Below are 16,929 nucleotides of genomic sequence, written 5' to 3'. Positions count from 1 at the left end.
CTGCTGCCCCCATCATTCTCCTGCGCACCCCTTCCCAGGTGATGCGGGGTAAGCGGGCAGTCTCTCCCCGTGACCTCGGCTGGTCCCTTTCCACCCAGGAGGCACTCATGCAGGGCCACCTACTGCTGGCCGGGGCTCCTTCCTATGTACTTCCTGGCGGGTGCTTGTGAGGGACCTGGACCATGGGCTGGGGCATGTGTGGCCACTGGCCCTGATGGAGCAGGGGAGTTGAGAACCCAGCTTTGTAGCAAGTCTGCTTTGGGCCTGGCAGGGAAAGGGCGGCAGGATCCAGAAGGGCGGCCACAGGCTCGGATCAAAGTTCACGGTGAAGGAGTGTGGTTTCCACAAGGGCAGAGCCAGGTGTTCACAGCTGGCCAGGGCACTAGCAGGCCAGAGAGGAGACCAGAGGGAGGGGCACAACCCCTGGTCCCCACCAGGGGTGCAAAGCTGGCCCAGCACCTGGTGGAGGGAAGGCTTTCTCCATCTGGCTTTGGGCACACAAAGACCCCAGGGGCAAGGCCCGGGCAGTGCCAACCAGGGCAGTGCCAGCCAGAACACCTGCCCGTGAGCATGGGCTCCATCCTGCAGGTGGAATCCACAGACTCCACCAACGCTCCTCCCCTGGTTGCGGCTCGCTGTCTCTCTCCCTTTCCGCCCCTTTTCATCCACGCTGCCTGCCTGGTTGTGTTCAGGACCTGCCGCTTTCCACTCCCTGGTCTGCAGCCTGCCTGCCCTGCCCTGCCTTCTTCTCCTCTCCTCCCTACCTACAGACGGGGTCCTGTCCCTCCCTGTTCAAAGGCTTTCCCAATATCTCAGCCTGGACCCTGAAAGAGCAGAGTGGTCACCGGCTCCCCTCCGCACCAGAGTCCAGGTGCCCGGGACCCACCCTGCACCCGCCTCAGCTCAGTCTTTCTGAAGAAACTGTCACTTTCCTTTGGGACCATCCTGCCCACAAGAGCAAGGCTCGGCTGCCCCTAGAGGCCCTTCCCAGATCCCCCAGGAGCTACGCCTCCCTCTTTCCTCCAGGTCTGAGCTATCTGCTGCAGCAGCCGCCAGCCCCATGTGACTGCCGGAGCATCTGAAATGTGGCCGGACAGATTAGAGACGGGCGGTGAGTGACAAGCACACGGTGGATCTGGGAGATCGAGCGTGGAAAGAGAACGCCAAATGTCTCAATCGTGTTTATATTGATTGGACGCAGCAGTGGCAATACTCAGGATTGGGTTAAATAAAATACATCATTAAAATGCATTTCATCTGTTTCTCATTGCTTTTGTAGATGCACGATTAGCAACTGCCAACACCAGACACGGCTCTGTCCTATGTGCAATGTCCTACGGGCAGTGCTGGCCAGGCCAGGGGTTGGCAACCCTTTCCTATCAAGGGCCAGAGAGCAGATATTTTGGGTTTTGCCACCATATGGTGTCCGCAGCAGCTGGTCTGTCCTGCCGCTGCCACCCGAGGCACCACGGCCCAGGCCTGAACGCACGCGCGGCCCGGTTCCAGGAGAACTTGTACCCGGGAGACAGACAGTGGGCTGGAGCTGGTCCACCACCCTGCTCTAGGTCCCCGGCTTCCAGACTCCTGAACAGTGCTAACTAGCAAATTTCAATTTTAAAAAAGGGGCAGGGCGAGAAACCAATCAGAATTGCCAACCTCGTGTTTTACCGAGTGAGGACATAAATCCAGGAACCACAGGTATCGCGAGCATGTGACCAAGGGGCATTCCAGAACAAAAGGTGACTCCGTCCACCCGCACGAGGAAAGACTGCGGGTTCTTATTTTCCCCAGTTTGTGAAGACCAAGGGGAAACTATGTCACAGGCTGACACAGATGGAGGTGGGGTGCTGAGCAAGACCAGCCCCATCTCACCCCATCTGATCTGAGACTGTGGCCATAGGACGGGTCTCAGAGGCTGCCCAGGGCTAGAGCAGCGTGGCTCACTGGGCTCCCACTGGATGGTGACCCCCACACAAGGTCTGGCACTCTCTGGTCTGCCTGTCTCACTGGCTTTCTGCTGCCAACGGACCAGACTTTGAGTGTTGGGGCTTCAGATCTGCATTGTCCAACAGAAGGTTCTGGATTGGCCCGGTGGGCTAACTGTGAGCTCCGTGTGAAGAATGGGCACTGGACATGTGGCCAGCCCCAGGGGAAACGCTGTTTCTGTTAATCTACCCCAGGTTTCAAAGGCCGAGCGAGACCTGAGGGCAGAAACTCTCATTCCCAGCTCATCCTGCAGGGTTCTTGCTGGGGTCGTTCGGCCCAGGAAAGGTGGGGCTAAACAAAACGCATGCCGGATTCACCCCACCCGCTCCTTCCCGCTTTTCAACGCAGCCGCTAGAAGATTCACGTTTTCCTATTGGCTGACACTGCATTTCTATTGGATGGGGCAGCTCCCCTGGAGCCTCAGACAGGACTAGCCTGTGACGTTCCCTCGGTGATGGGCAACTTACCACCTCGCAAGCCACTGGTGCTAAAGGGGATCACCGTTAAATCGGCCTTGGAGGTCATTCCTTAAACAGCACTCCCACCCTCCACCCCTGCCCTGCCCGTGTGGGCCGGCCCTCGCACGCCACCCTGCAGACCTCTGAAGACAGCCAGCTGAGATCACAGATCAATGCCCCATGCCTCTGGCTGACCTTCCTCCTCACCCTTCAACAGGCGGTGACATGGTGGTGACATGGTGGTGACATGGTGGTGACGGCACTCCTACAGTGGAACACAATCCTCACACACGGACTCTTCATTTCTACCTCCCCACGGGATGCGGAAGCACAGGCAGGTTTGGACAGCACTGACCCTGTCCCCTTAGGTCATCTGGTGACAAGGGAAGGAGGCCCAGAAGGCAGGGCCAGGAGTGGAACTTGGCCTCTTCAGTGGGCCTCCTGCACAGCATGGACTGGCACTGACCCTTTCTACCCCACTCCTACTGGGCTGTTTCTGGGGGTGTCATCCCAGGACCACCCGCACTGAGCACAGAGCTGTGCACATGCCACGTGTCCAGGCAGAGGCCCCGTCGGGTCCCCTGGGACGGAGGGCGTCCATGCCGTGACTGCTCAGCCACCCTCGACCGCAACCCCCGGCTCTCCACTCCCATGTCCCTCTGGCTAGTTTCCTCCCGGTCCCCTGTTCCTGTGGCCCAGTTCCCTCTGCAGTCCCAGCCACACGTCCACACCAGGGGACTCAGGAGTCCCCAGAGCGCCCACGTCATGCTGCATGCACGTGCTCACCTGGACACGCTCACTCCCTTGCGCAGTGAGGTGCATGGCACCTACACAAGAAGGTGTCCTGGGGCAGCAGACCCCAGCACCCTCCTGAGGGCTCAGGCCAGAGCCCCCGCCAGGCACCGTGGCCTCCCCGCAGGCTCCTCTCCTTTCCTGCCCCTCCAGGCCTTCCAGCTACACCTGGCACGGTGTTTGCCTCCGAGGTGACTTTCTGTGTCTCCCGCCAGGGCTGTGGAAGAGCTCCCCAGAGACCTGGCCCAAGGGCCACCCCGCTGGCCCTGCTGAAGGGACGGACGGCTGAATGCTCTTTGGCATCGCCTGACCCTGAGCACTGGCCATTCGGCAGCTGGAGTCCTTGCTCTTCGATGAGGAAACAAGGGCTCCGAGGGACCAAGAGAGTGAGCTAGGCCGCTGGGCTGGCCCTGGAGGGCCTGGACACCCTCTGCCTCCAAAGGCAGGCCCTACTGTCATAAAATGGAAGGACACTGTGCCCAAAGTGCTAGGACCAGGCTCTGAGGACCCCTAGGAGGGCTGGACGCTAGGGTCCCCTCCACACGTGCTCCAGCTGCAGCGGTGTGGTGGGACCACCTTTTCCTGTCTGGTGGGGTCCAGGGGCCGGCAGACATGTCTCTGGGGCCACCCCCTCCTGCCTGCCTGCTCTGGGTCCCCCACTGCTCCCCTGGTCAAGCTCCCTCTGGCTGGATGCTGGCAGTAGGGCTCACCCACCTTAGAGGCTGGTCACCCCTGAGCTGCCGCCCTCTGGGCTGGTGCCCCTATAGCATTGAGGCTGGACGGGAGGGAGTCCCAGGTTGGCGGTGCCCTCTGGATGGGGAACTTGTCGGCTGACTCCTCTCCCTGCCGGGGGTTCCCATGCCCTTGCAGTCCTGGGGGTGCAGAAACATACTTGTTGCCCTGGGGACCAATTTCTGCAGTGAGTTGCATCCGTGAACCCAGGAAAGGTAGGACGGCTTCTTTGGATCCTAGTTCTAGACCTGGGGTCTACTGCGGCTCCAGGAGGGGCTCACGGGCCACTCTGGCCCCCTCTAGTGACGGTGACCCCTGCCACCTCTTCCCCTTCTCTTTTATCTCTCCCTTAGCCATTCAGAGACCTCAGGGTTAGTAGGGTATAAAGGCCCCACCTGTGCCAGAAGCCCCTGGGCTGGGGAGACGGCCTGTCTGCCTCTTGATGGCTGTGGGGCTCAGCTCTATGGCAGCCGGTGGGAACCCCACTGTCTCCAGGTGGACTGGGCCTGGCTACCCCAGGGCCGCCCAGGATCCAGAGCTCAGCTAAGCAGTGCAGGCCTCCTGTCCAAGGCCTCGTCCCACAGGAGTCCCCTTCTAGGACTGAACTCCCTTCCCCGGAGGGGGTGCAAACACCAAGCACCCCATTCCAACCACACCAGCAACGTGAAGGAGTCAGTGCCGCAGGCCTCTGGGAATGTGGTCCAGGACACACGCGCAGCCCAGCAGACCCAGCAACCATGGGAGGGTGGATAAGTCGGCCAGGCATGGAGGGGCTGGCCAGAGCCCAGGGCACCAGGCAGAAATGGAATCTTGTAGGAGGAGCAGGGATTGAAGGAAGAAGCAGAGAGAAAATGAAGACGGAAGAGAGAAATGAGGCAGGGAAGGAAGGAAATGGAGGAGCAGGGAGGGGCTCGGGAGCTTGGGAAGCTCTAGGGCAGTACCAGGGCAGAAGGCAGCAGGGGCATTGGCCAGGGGGCTGGAGAGAGCAGCCTGGAGAGGAGGCAGAGAACAGGAAGGGACAGAGTGCGTCGCCTCTGCCGGGTGCCCAGCCCTGCCCAGTGGGACGAGGTGCAATCCACCAGCCTCCCCAGAACACATGGGACCCCAGGTCCCACACCACCAGGAGCCTCAGACTCCCTCTGGACACCCCCCCAGGAGACCCTGATGCCACAGGACTGGTCTGAGTTGAGTGGGTGCCAGGGGTGGAGGCTCCTCTACAGAGCTGGCCCACGGCCAGGGCCAGCCTTCTGTTCTTGCCACGTCCCTGCCCCCCTCCCCAGGAAACAGATTGTACTTCAAGCCAACTTCAGGTTCCTGTCCCCAGGGCCAGAGGACAGGAGACATAAGGGCACTTGGGCCTCCTCCGAGGACAGTGGCTGTGTGCATCTCCCAAGTTGTATGGCTCAGCGTCTGCCCTAATGGTCTGGCAGCAGAGGGCAGTGGGCACCCCGCCTCACCAGGGTGGAGGGGAGAGGCGCAGGTGTCTTCTCTGCTTGGCCACGGGCCACTCTCTGCCCCCTGACGACCTCCCAGCATGCCAACTGGCTGTTGACCTAGCCCTATCTAGCTGAACCTGCTCCTCAGGCCATACCAGCCAGACAGTCAGGGGAGTGCTGCCCAGGCCACCCACCAAAGCTGGGTCCTCATGTGGGACAGGCAGCCTTCTCTGCCACTCCATGACAGCCCCAGGGCAGGGCAGAGTCCTCACAGGGAGGGAAGGATGTGGATTCGGGTGACATTTCAGTCATGGTTCAAGCCTTAGTCTACTCAGTCATGACCGCAAGACTTCGAAGGCCTCCTGGAGGGAATCCGAAAGTCCCACAGACCCTGCAGCCCATCTGCAGTCAGGTCCTGTGACTGCCCAGGGCCATCCCCAGCCCTGGCCCTCTCCAGCCCCGTCCACACAGATATGCTGATTTGAGTTCAGAAGATGCTGCGCTGGGTGAGAAGCCTGGGCAGAGCCTGGCCCCTGGGTGAGAAGCCCGGGCAGAGCCTGGCCCCCGCCACTGGGCAGAGACACCTCCAGGGCCCTTGGAAGTCTTGGGCTGCTGGCCCCCATGCTCCGCAGGGTCTGGGCCTGGGCATCACGCCACTGCCCGACCCCACCTGTGTCCAGGACTGGCAGGTCCTTCCTACCCGCTGGGTCCACAGTCCCTGTTCCTCCTAGTCCAGCCGGACAGCGCTCCAGGCTCCGCACACAGGAAAGCCCACTCACCCCACGGAACACAAGATTCCAAGACAGGCCACTTCCGCTTCTCCCAACCCTAGAGGAACCTCCCAAACATCACCAGGTGTGGGGGCTGTGGCTGCCCAGGCTCAAGATCTGCAGGAAAGCCAAGAGTTCAAGCCACCAGACACCTCTGGCTTCCTGGTTTGCAAATGGCTCAGAAAGTGTCGGGAGGGAAGGGATTCTAATGAATCTGCATTACTGCTTGGATGCGAGGCTGTCTGGGGCCTTGGTTCTGGAGTCTGACTGCCAGGAATCCCGGTTCTGCTCCTTGGTGGCTTTCTGACTGTGTTCTTGCCAACCCTGGTGCCTGTTTCCCCTGTTGTGAGACATGCACATATATGTACCATGTTAGCCCTGCTGTCTCTGTAACACTGGCACCCGCACAGTTAAAAACTGGGAAGAACCCTCAGGCCACACGGAGTTACCTCAGTAACCAGGAGCGCTGGGCAAAAGGGTTTCAGGATAGGAATGGACATCTCCAGGCTGGGCGGCTAAGAGGAAGTGCTATTCTTTGTCTCTAAAGGTTCGGGGTCGGGGGGCACAGAACCACCAGCTAGTTTAGTTTAGAGGGACCTGTCTGGTTAAATTCTCCAGGGCACGTTTTTGATCCGGGCGGATGAGGTTCTGGCCAGCAGGTGTATCTGGATGGTGATGACCTCCTGAAGACACAGTGGACGAGCAGCCACTGTGTGTCCCTCGCACTGGCCAAGAGCAAAGAGGAAAGGGTTATTAATATGAACCGAGCTTCCTGAGGACTCTCACAGCGGCCCAGAGTCCCCGGCCCCTCTGTGGTGGAGCCCTGAGGGCACACAGTCGTCCACGACTGGGAGAAGCCACGCGGGGAAGGGAACGCTGCACCTTCCGCGGAGGCTTCTGGGGTTGGCGTGTTTACCACGGCAGCGGGGCTTGTGGTGACTTCACCTGAGCAACACAGAGGCAGTAAGGTCAGCAGGACTCAGGTGGCCTCCCCCGGGGAGGTGGGGTCCTCCCACCTCCAGGGCCAGGTGCCCTCTCGCCATCCCTCACGACTGGACGCTCCTTTCTCCCAGACTGAGGTGCTTGCAGGTTTCTTCCCCAGAGCACCTACCAGTTCTGCGATCGGGTGGAGCACTGAGAATCCTTTAGGACACACTGCAGTTTAATAACCAAGTGATCACTGGGATGCACTCCACCTTGCAGGTGGGTTTTCCTCAAATTCTCTGAAACCTGCCACCACCAGAGCCCAGGTGGGGCCTTCCAGGGGGCCGTGCTCAGGTTCCAGAGTTTTTGATGAGTTCCTCCCTGCCCTCAATAGTGACCAGCGTCAGCCCCATCTCCTGCTGGCCACAATGCATCAGGGACAGTAATGTCAGGGTCCCCAAGAGGGGCCAGATCGCTAGGGGAACCACAGCCTGGGGCAGTCCCGCAAAGAACCAAGGGGCACTTTTGGTGGTCTCCAAGTGTGTGGCAGGTGGGAAAGCCAAGCCAGGTCTCAATGCAGGCTGCAGAGTGAGCCAGGCCCAGGACCACCTCCCGTGGGCTCTTACCCAGTGCCAGAGCCCTACCAAACTGGATTTGCCCTGGTGTTTGGTGACCCAAAGTTGTCCTGGATGATCAGACTGAAAAATATCATCCCCCTGCCCAGAAAAGGGCTGAGACAGGAAGGTACGACAGGCACTTGTAAATGATTACAGGCTGTGTGTTCCAGAGGGGACACTGCCCTGTCCCCAGCCTACCTGGGGTCCAGCCCTCCCCTGAAGGAAGAGGTTAGTGATGCTTTCACAGGAAGAGTGGAATTCCACTGTTGACCTCTCAGTTTTTGATTTGCAGTTCCAAAGACTATAGGTTGAGAGCTTGCCTGTTGGAGTGCGGCGTCTCAATGGGCCTCAAACGACGCCTCTCGTCTTGCTTGATTTCATGTCTTCTGCTCTTGATATCAGATGTGCTGTTTAGACTGAATACACAGCCTGCATATGGCCAGCACTCGCACAGCAGAGGACCTGCAGCCCCCAGAGGAGCAGAGGAGGGGCCGGTTCTCACATCTCCAGGCCTGGCCAGGGGCAGGTACATGGGAACCTACCCTTCTGGCCAGAAAGTAGACTCTCACTACAAAGGTGGTTTGGGACGAGCAGGGTCCCAAACAAAATGTCATTATTTGATTCATATAGGCCCTAGACCACCAGAGCTGTGTGTGCTCCCATAAAAATGTGGACCCACAAATAGCCAGGAAATGGCTGCATTCTAGACCCACACACAGTTGGCCACCCCTGCAGAACTGCTGTGGCCACGCAAAGGAAATCAGGAACTTCAAAACCTGGTGCAATGGGGCAGGTCCTGGCTTTCCCAGAGGCTCCCAGCTCCGGGCTGACACCCATTCGAGATGGGTCCAGTTCACTCGAATCCCTTCTGCCTTCTCACTGCTCCACATGTCCCTACAGAGAGCTCCACGAGTCACCAGCCAGGAGGCATTCACCTAACCCTGGAGCAATCTGGGAGTCTGCTCCGCGGGTCTTGCTGGTGGATTCACCTCAGTTATGGACACTGATCCGACTCCATCAAAACAGCACCAACATTGCCCCACTTCCTCTCAGCTCAGCCCTTGGGTTCAGCCTGGCAGGACTAGGTATCCAAAGAAGACACTCAAGTTCAGAGTGGGGACGTGACTTGCCTAAGACAACACAACCAATAAGCTATGGATTAGCCACCAACCAGGACTTCACGCCAAATCCCAAGCTCTGCTACAGATGCTAGAGCCTTGCTTCCAGCTGACCAGGACATTCCTGCCTGGTTGGCTGGGTGTGGCAGCCACCCCAAGTGGTTGCACCTGGAAGCTTATTAGATGCATGTTCTGGGGCTTGGTGCCAGCGATCCCCAAGCAATTCCTATGCTCATGGAAATTTCAGAGGGGCTGGAAAGATCATCCTTGAGGCTCATCCTGACTGCCCACAACCCAATGACAACTGGAAATTTTGGAAGCTGCTCATGGCCTAGCTTGAACAATCCCCTGCCTATGGGTCTGCTTTTGTCCAGGAATCCCCAAACGGCACAGGAGGTGAGACCAAGGGTCGAAGGCTCAGGTCACAGGCCACTTCTGGGCACCAACTGTTCCTCACCACTGCACAGTTTTGGGTCCCTTCTTCTGCAGTGGTCAATATGTTTGGCAGTCCTCACCACAGGGACCCTGGTAAGGGGCCAACTCAAGTGTCCCGCATCCCAGGGTCTGGCTGCCTTGGTCCAGTTCTGGGAACCAGTCTTTTCCATGTCCAACGCGCTCTGGAGAGTGCAAGGGACACAGACAAGAACCCACCACTCACAGGCCAGTCCACCTGGAGACTAACTGAGTCCAAGAAACACTTTTCCATCCTGCTCTCAGGTGTGCAGGGGGGTGGGCCGGGGAGCACCCTCACCTCACGGCTTTGTCGGGCCTGATCTTGATCTCCCTTGGGGTGGGCACTCTGTACACTCCATCCATCTCAGTTCCACCCCAGGGTGCAGATGGGATCCTATGGGAGCCTTCTCCCTGGGCTGAGCAGGCCCCAGGACTGAAGCCCCAAGCTCTCAGTCCCACCCGGCCTCCCTCAGCGGCCGCCCCCGCCCCTGCAGGCCCAAGCAGAGGGTGAGGGCGTGAACAGAGAAGGGAGCTAGCTGCGGGAGCTCAGGGAGGGAGGGCAGACCCAGAGACGTGGGCAGCCAGGGTGGGTGAGGCCAGGGTACTGCAGCCCCAGGCCGGCTCTGGCCAAGCTGGTGCCAGGAACCGCAGCCCAGAGGGCCTGGGGAGGGGAAGGAGTCCCCCCTCCATCCCCAATGCAGGCCTGGGACCGCACTGATTCCGCATTGGGTGGGATCTCAGGACCCCCACCCCTCGTGACCCAGCAGGCTGGCAGGCGGACACTGAAGCTCCTTGCGCGGCTCCCCCTGGGGCATCCTGGGGATCTGGGGTCTTAGAGTCCCTTGGTTTCCTGCCTCCTCGCCAGCCCAAGCTTCCTGCGCAGCCCCGCAGACTGAAAAAGTCTGGCCCCAGCTCCCTCCCAGGCCAGAGCTCTGGGGCCTCCCTGTCAGTCCCACCAGGCGGGTGGCCCGCCTCCCCGGAGGCCCAGCGCACTGTCCGCGCTGCAGTAGAACCCCGCGTCCCCGCCGCCGCCGCCGCGAGGCCCCTCAGAAATCCCGACGCGGCCGGGGAGGGGTCCCGGCTCCCCGCCCGAACCCCCCGCGCCGGGTGCGAAGTTCCCCAAAGTGACCCGGGCGCCGGGAACCCCCGCCCCCTCCCCTCGGACTTCCCCCGAGACTCCGCCCGCCGCCCCCTCCCGCGCCTTCGGAAAAGTTGCGAGCGACGCCCCAAACTCCCGCCCCCCGCCCCGCGCCACTGGGCCCCCGCACTCCGCCGCCGCTCCGGGGCGCAGTTCCCCCACCCCTAGCCGGTCGCCATGACGCGGGGAGCGCAGCGGGGCCACCAGCGGCGACGCGGAGGCGGCCAAGTGCGGGGCGTGGGCGGCGGCGCCCGGCGCACGTGCGCGGGGCCGGGGGCCTTGGCCCGGTCGGGCCGGGGGCCGCTTACCTGTTGGAGGTAGAGGAAGGCGGGCGGGCAGGGCACGGAGTGCGGGAGCATGCTGCCGGAGTTGGACAGCAGGAGGCAGCCCGAGTTCGCCATGGAGCACAGCATGGGGCGGCAGGGGGGCGCCCGGCGTCCGGAGGCAGCTCTGCGCTCGCTGCGTCCCTCGGTGTGTGCGCGCGCCCTGCCTCCCGGGCGCCCTCCCGGTCTCTCCTCCTCCTCCTCCTCCTCTTCCTCCTCCGGGCCTCCCCTCCCCCTCGTGGCGCTCTTTAGGAGGGAGGCATCGAAAGGCGAGCGGCGCGCCTCTGCCCGGTGCTCCCCCTGCCCGGGCGGGGAGGCTGGAGAGAGCGCGCGCGAGAATATGGCAAGAGAATATATGCGCGAGAGGATGGATGCGAGGGAGCGAGGGGGAGTCCGTCACTTTGGAGCCACCGGAGCCCGGTCTGCAAAGAGTGGTGCGTGTGCGTGTGTGAGTGTGCGCGTGTGCGCGCGTGTGTAGCGGTGGGAGGGGGAGTCCCTGGCGTACTCCAACATCAAACAGAGCCCCGCGCGGAGGGGAGAGAACCCGGACGACGGCACCACAGCTGATCCCACACTTAACCCCTCGCCCGCCGGCCTGCGCCGCGCTGCCAGCTCTCGCACCCTCCCGCGGGCCCTGTGCTCCCCTCCTCCGCCCGCGAGCAGTCCCTGTTCCGGGTGGTGGGGTCTGGGACCTCCCTTGGCCCCTGCTCCGTCCCCAGCCGCTGCGGAGAGGAGCGGCTCTGCGGCCCGACCGACCGGAAGGAGCTTGGTCCTGCCTGGCGTTCAGAGAAGCGCCTCTCCTCAGGGAGGCCGGCTCGGTGGCGGGGATATCGGTGATGTAATGAGGGCACCTACGCAGAGGCTTCCGCGCTGGGAAGGCTTCGCCGCTGCCCAAGGCTTGGAAACCAGCCAGAGCCCCCAGGAGTCTCACCTGCCCTCCGGCCGGCCCCCAGACCCCATAAGACACCTCAGCAGCCTGCCGCAGGCACATGGTTTTGTGGGTACTTGATATGGGGATGGGCGACAGGGAGCCCTGGCCACCATGCAGCCTCCCCTCCTCACACCCAAAGGCACTGGACTTAGTGTGCTCAGGGCAACCGGAAGGCCTGCATAGGTACCCACCTTCTGACCCAGTCAGTGGTTGGTAGGGCCCCTTGTACCACCTCTGACATGCTTGGTTACATCTGCAGCTTCCCCAGCCATACAACACACCAGCCTTCCCGGAGATTACACTTGCCCCACCCCCCAGGTCAATCTTGGCTTACCAGGACATGCCACAGGTGAGTTTGGCTATGAGTGGGACAGTCTGCTGGTTGCCTCCACTGGAGGTAGAGCCAGCAGGGCACACGCCTAACCTCTGGGAAGGGGCAGATCCCAGACAATCTGGTGCTAGTTCTGAGTTCCGCCACCCTCAGGGCACCTGCAACTCCCCTCCTCGCTATGGAGAGCAGGCTCTACTCCAAGGAGGCAGGGCTGGGGCCACCTGGAAGTGGGAAGGCGGCTGGCCTGGCAGCTAAGTGTGGGGTCCCCACTCCTGCTGTGTGATTCAGGAGAGTCACTCGTCCTCTCGGGGCATCGCTTTCCACACCCAAGCTGAGGTTGGTCGGATGCTCCCTCTGCAAGGCCTGAGGAAGAGGCCTGGGCAGGAGACGTGCCCAACATGGCATCCTTCCCAGCACCCCAGGAGGAGGCAGATGGACAGGTGCACCAGGGCAGCCCCTCTCAGGCACCTGTCTTCCAACAAAACAGCCTGCAGTTCATCTCCCTCTTAGGCAGAAGGGGAGTGAAGTTAGAGAAAGGCAGAAGGGAAGGGACAAGGGTCAGGGAGAGCCTGGGGGTGGGGGGCGGCTGAGCCACCTGGCCAGGTGGTCCATGCTCACCTGACCTTCTAGACTCCTGCTCTAGGATCCCCATAGGTGTAGTGTTGGCTCAGAGAGTTCTGCAGTCTTGGCTTTTGACTCCTGGAGGCCACCCCTTCCTTTGGATAGAGACAGGTTATTTACTTGGTCTCCCAGTCTCAGACAGTGGTGGGGTGGCCCAGTGCCAAGGCCTGGCACATATGGGGCAGGAGCATGAGGTTGGGCACAGTGTTTGTGAGCTGGGGCCTTGCAGGAGGGTGCCCCTGTGAGCAGGGCATGGAGTGGACCTGGCTGCCAGAGTACAGTCGTCCTACCTGCCCCCTCCTTCCCATGTGCTTTGCCACCTCCCTGTTTCACAAACCTGTCCTCTCTGAGAGCCTGTCAATCATCATTGCCCCCACTGCCTCTTCCCTGGATGACGCTTGGGAATTGGGGGCAGCCACATAGCACTTGCCTAAGCCAGGGCTCCAGAGCTGCCCGGCCTGTGACTCATTCTCTCATTAACTCGCCATTGATACCAAGCATGGACTGTGAGATCAAGACCTCCCAAGGAGGACTTGGGGTGTATTCCAAGCAGTGCCCATCACAGATCACTCTTGGAGTTGCGAACCCATTATATGTGGGTGCAATAGGTGCTGGGGCTGTAGTAATGAAGTTCTCTGCCCCAGAGTGAGCACACCGGCTGGCGGGAAAACCAAGCCAATAAAGCAAGACTGCAGCCTAATGTGCTGAGCGCGTCAGGCTGAGGGCTGTGTCTGGACCGGCCTCCACCAGCCAGCTCATCACACCCAGGCTCCAGAGGAAGACCTGGAGCTCCCAAACAGAACTAAGAGAGCGTTTTAGCACAGGGCTCGCGCAGCGTGTGTCTGGCTTCTTTCTCAGGACGGGCTGGGTATCCACTGCTTCCCGTGCGGTCTCTGGACCTGTGACTTCCGAAGCGAGCCAATTAGTGAATGCCATGAACCTCGTTCTGCCGTGATTGTTTCTGAGTCTGTCATGCAGGCCTGACTGTGCAGACCTTGCTGGCAGGAACCCTGCCCTCTTCACCTTGTACCTCCCATGCCAGGCACAGAATGGAGCAGGGCATTAGACTGTGGGGTGCAAAGATCTCCAGGCTCTACAGACCCCTGGCCACCCTCCTGAGCTCTGGGTGCCACACAAAGTAGGGAGGGTGACCCTGAGCAGCCAGTGGGGGAAGCCCATGCACCTGGCTGCCCCAGCTCCTGAGTTGAAGGAAGGCTGCGCGCTGGGAAGAGCTGTCAATCCAGTGCGAATATTCACTACTTAAAAAAGGAGCCAAGTAAAAAATATCCCATACGCCCTGAATCTGAGAAGGGCCTTGTTAGGGAGGTAGGAACTGAGCTGTAATTATTTCTGTGCTCCTGGGCACCACTATAAATATCAGGCAAGGGAGGTACCTCAAAAGGTTCGGATGGTACTGAGGCTTTGGAGCGCCTTCCTGCCCCGTCCCATGTCACCTTCCCTGGCGGGGGCCCTGCTGGGTGCAGGCACCACTCCTCCTGCTGTTGGGCAGTGCCTGCCTGTTCCAACTTCCAGGTCCACGTCACCTTGCCAGACACCCTCTGTCTCTTGGGTATTTACCTCTGGGTAATGGGACAGCATTTGCCAAAAAGTGTCCGGGGGAACCAGCCTCTCGAGATAGCCTGTGCTTGTAACAAAAGAGAGCCCCATGAGATCTGTGACCAGGTGATTCAGGGTGTGTTGCCTATGCCCACGCTCCCCGCTGCCCCGTCCTTTGGGAAGTCCCAACGCTGCCTGTGGGCCTCCAGTGGGAAAGCGCGCGCCCCGCGGTCCCATCCTGCCTCTTGCCCTTCCCCAGGGCTCAGGCTGACCGTCCCCTGGCAGGGCAAGGACAGTGGGGAGTCTGGCAGAGGCTCCCCAGGATGAGGGGCGAGCTCTCAGTCTCTAGATGAGGCTGCACCAAGCTGAGAGCTGTAATCTGTGAATCTGCTGCTTCTCATGCTTTCTGCAGAGCCAGGCCTTCCTGCCTTGGGCATGACCGCTGGGGACAAAGGAGGCCAAGTAGCAGAATCAGACCTTCCCGGTGGGACAGGCTCGTGTGGGCCCAGCTCAGGGGTGGGGTGAGTGTAACGAGGTGTGGGGTGACCCAACCGGAGTCCTCCATCATCAGCTGAACACTTTCCCAGGGGAACTGGTGTCTCTGTTTGGCAGACAAGGGAAAAGAGTCGGAGCAAGCACCAAGCTCAGGGCTGCCCCAGCGACACCATAAGAGTCTAGCCCTTTAGGCTTTATTTGAAAAAAAGTGGAAACCCCTCAGATTCCCATGCGTGGAGGATTCCTTATCTTGGGAATGGGTGTCTGCTTGCCTTGTCCTGGCACATTCAGTTCTCCCAGTAGGGCAGCGTTGGCAAAGGAGCCCCTGCAAGAGGGTAGGGACAGTGCAGCCCTGGCTGACTGGGCCACACTGGTGGCGTCCAGCAGGGGGCCCACTCACCCCTTCCAGAACAGCGTGGTGAGGAGGGGCCTCTGGGGGCTCCCCACCCGGAGCCCTGCCACCCTCTTGCAGGCAGGTCTGGAGCCTGCAGGGGCCAAGTGAGGCCCAGCACAGGCCGCCATGGCACCCACCTTCAGCTCGGCGGGGGTCCCCCACCCATTGACGCCGTCCCCCTGGCCCCAGCAGAGACTGCAGCAAAAGTAGAAATCGGCGTGCGAAGGAAGTTTATTTATCTGTTTAATTAAGAGGCGTTTGCCAGCCACATTCGGGTCCATCCGTCTCACTTACAACCATGTCCCGGCAAAATTAAACATAATAAATACAGGGAGACTGAAAGCAAAGGGCAGACTCGAGATATATGGGCAAAGCCAGAAGTTGCACAGGGTTGCAGTTATAAGCACATCTTTCTTTCCCAAGTTTCTCTCCCCTCGGGGGCCAGGGAGCCAGAGGACTGCTCCCAGAAAAGGGGTGTGGGTGCTGCTGGACGCTGCTCTTTCCACTCAGCACTGGTGCCAAGCTTTATTTATTTTAAATGAGCCCCCAGGACTTTCTCTTCTCTCCCGTGGAAGGCGAGAGAGCTCAGCACAGAGCCAAAGGAAAGGCTGGGACCAGGGAGCACTGGGAAGTCCACCCCGGGGCTGGAAGGGGAGAGGCCCCGCAGCAGCTCCTTGGACAACTCCTTGCCGTTCGACCCGGCCCTGGCCCTGCGCTCTGCAGGTGGCAGCATGGCTGAGCAGAGCCTGGGAGAAACAGATCTTTGGCTTTCAGTGCCAGCCGCGGCCAAGCCACCATTAAGCGACTGGTTCCAGAAGCCAGCGGAGGAAAGGTGCAGGGCAGCATTCTGTTCTCTCTCCAATCTGAAGGCTCAGGAGCCTGGCCGCTTTAACTTCCCAGGAATATGAGCATACAAAGGGGGGAAATGGTGATTTATTGTCATTATTGATTGCTAACTGTAACAATACCTTGCATTTGCTGGGTTCTTTCCTAACCTTTTCAAAGTGGCTTACCATATCTCATCTCACTTGATCATTGCAAGTTAGGTAGGGAAGGTATAATGAGGCCCATTTGCTATATGATGACACTTTTAAGATTACAGAGGTGGCCCAAGGTCATGTTACTAGTTAGAGGCAGAGTCTGGGCTGGAAAACAAGGCTCCTGACTCAGATTCATGGGAGCCTCTTGCTTCCTGTGCCTGGCACATGCCCTTCTGTGAATACCTCATCATTAGCCTTGGCTCCCTCTCCTAACAGGATCACCCCCCAAACCAAATCTGTTAACGGAATAGTCGTTTGTGATAGCTTGGGCATTTACTAATCACACCACTGCTCGGTCTGCACGGCAATTATCCTGAATTTCCTCTTTCTCATTAGGCAGGAGGTCGTGAGAACCCAGTGGGTTGCTGAACCCTATGATGAAGCCAAGGAGAGAAGCTGTGGTTGGACTGAGGAGTCCTGCAGAACTCTAGCTGATCTGCCACGCGGTGCTCAGTTTCCCTGGGTCCTCACTCCACACTCTGACCCTGACCACCACCCTGGACCTTCCATCCCCTCTTAAGCCTGTGCATGATCTCTTGGTGCCCTTGTGCCAAGACCACAAATGGCCACAGATAAAAAGCGTTCTGAGAGGCATGGGAAGTTGTCTTTCTGCTTGGAGATGGAGACTCCAGCTCTGATTTTGTCTCAAATGAAATGCCCTTGGACATGACTGAGCACAGCCTTTGCTCACGCCAGGGCAGGCCTCCGGTTACAGGGTTACCATCCTCCAGGCTCCCAGGACACTGCCAAAGAAAGCCAACATAACTCACTGCTCCATGCAGCCCAGCCTGGGTGGAAGGCAGCACTGAAATC

At 59.9% G+C, this 16,929-nt stretch overlaps 1 protein-coding gene across 8 annotated transcripts in view; it reads right to left on the bottom strand.

Annotated features, from left to right (window-relative positions):
* Positions 1-16,929, bottom strand: part of RBFOX3 (RNA binding fox-1 homolog 3) — a 395,456-nt gene that overhangs the window by 66,476 nt on the left and 312,051 nt on the right. The window contains exon 1 of one of the 8 annotated variants that reach the window (XM_079131102.1): positions 10,733-10,887. The exons of 3 other annotated variants lie outside the window; for them this stretch is intronic. In XM_079131102.1, coding sequence (XP_078987228.1) covers positions 10,733-10,837 — 105 coding nt within the window. In that variant the 5' untranslated portion in view covers positions 10,838-10,887. Of the gene's footprint in view, positions 1-10,732; positions 10,888-16,929 lie in introns of those variants that run through there. 4 more of the 8 variants (XM_079131108.1, XM_079131101.1, XM_079131103.1 and 1 more) reach the window with 4 other exon arrangements.

The sequence above is a fragment of the Sciurus vulgaris genome (genome assembly GCF_902686455.1).
Source record: "Sciurus vulgaris genome assembly, chromosome: 3".
Lineage (NCBI taxonomy): Eukaryota > Metazoa > Chordata > Mammalia > Rodentia > Sciuridae > Sciurus > Sciurus vulgaris.
This window is presented reverse-complemented; position numbering and strand designations above follow the sequence as displayed.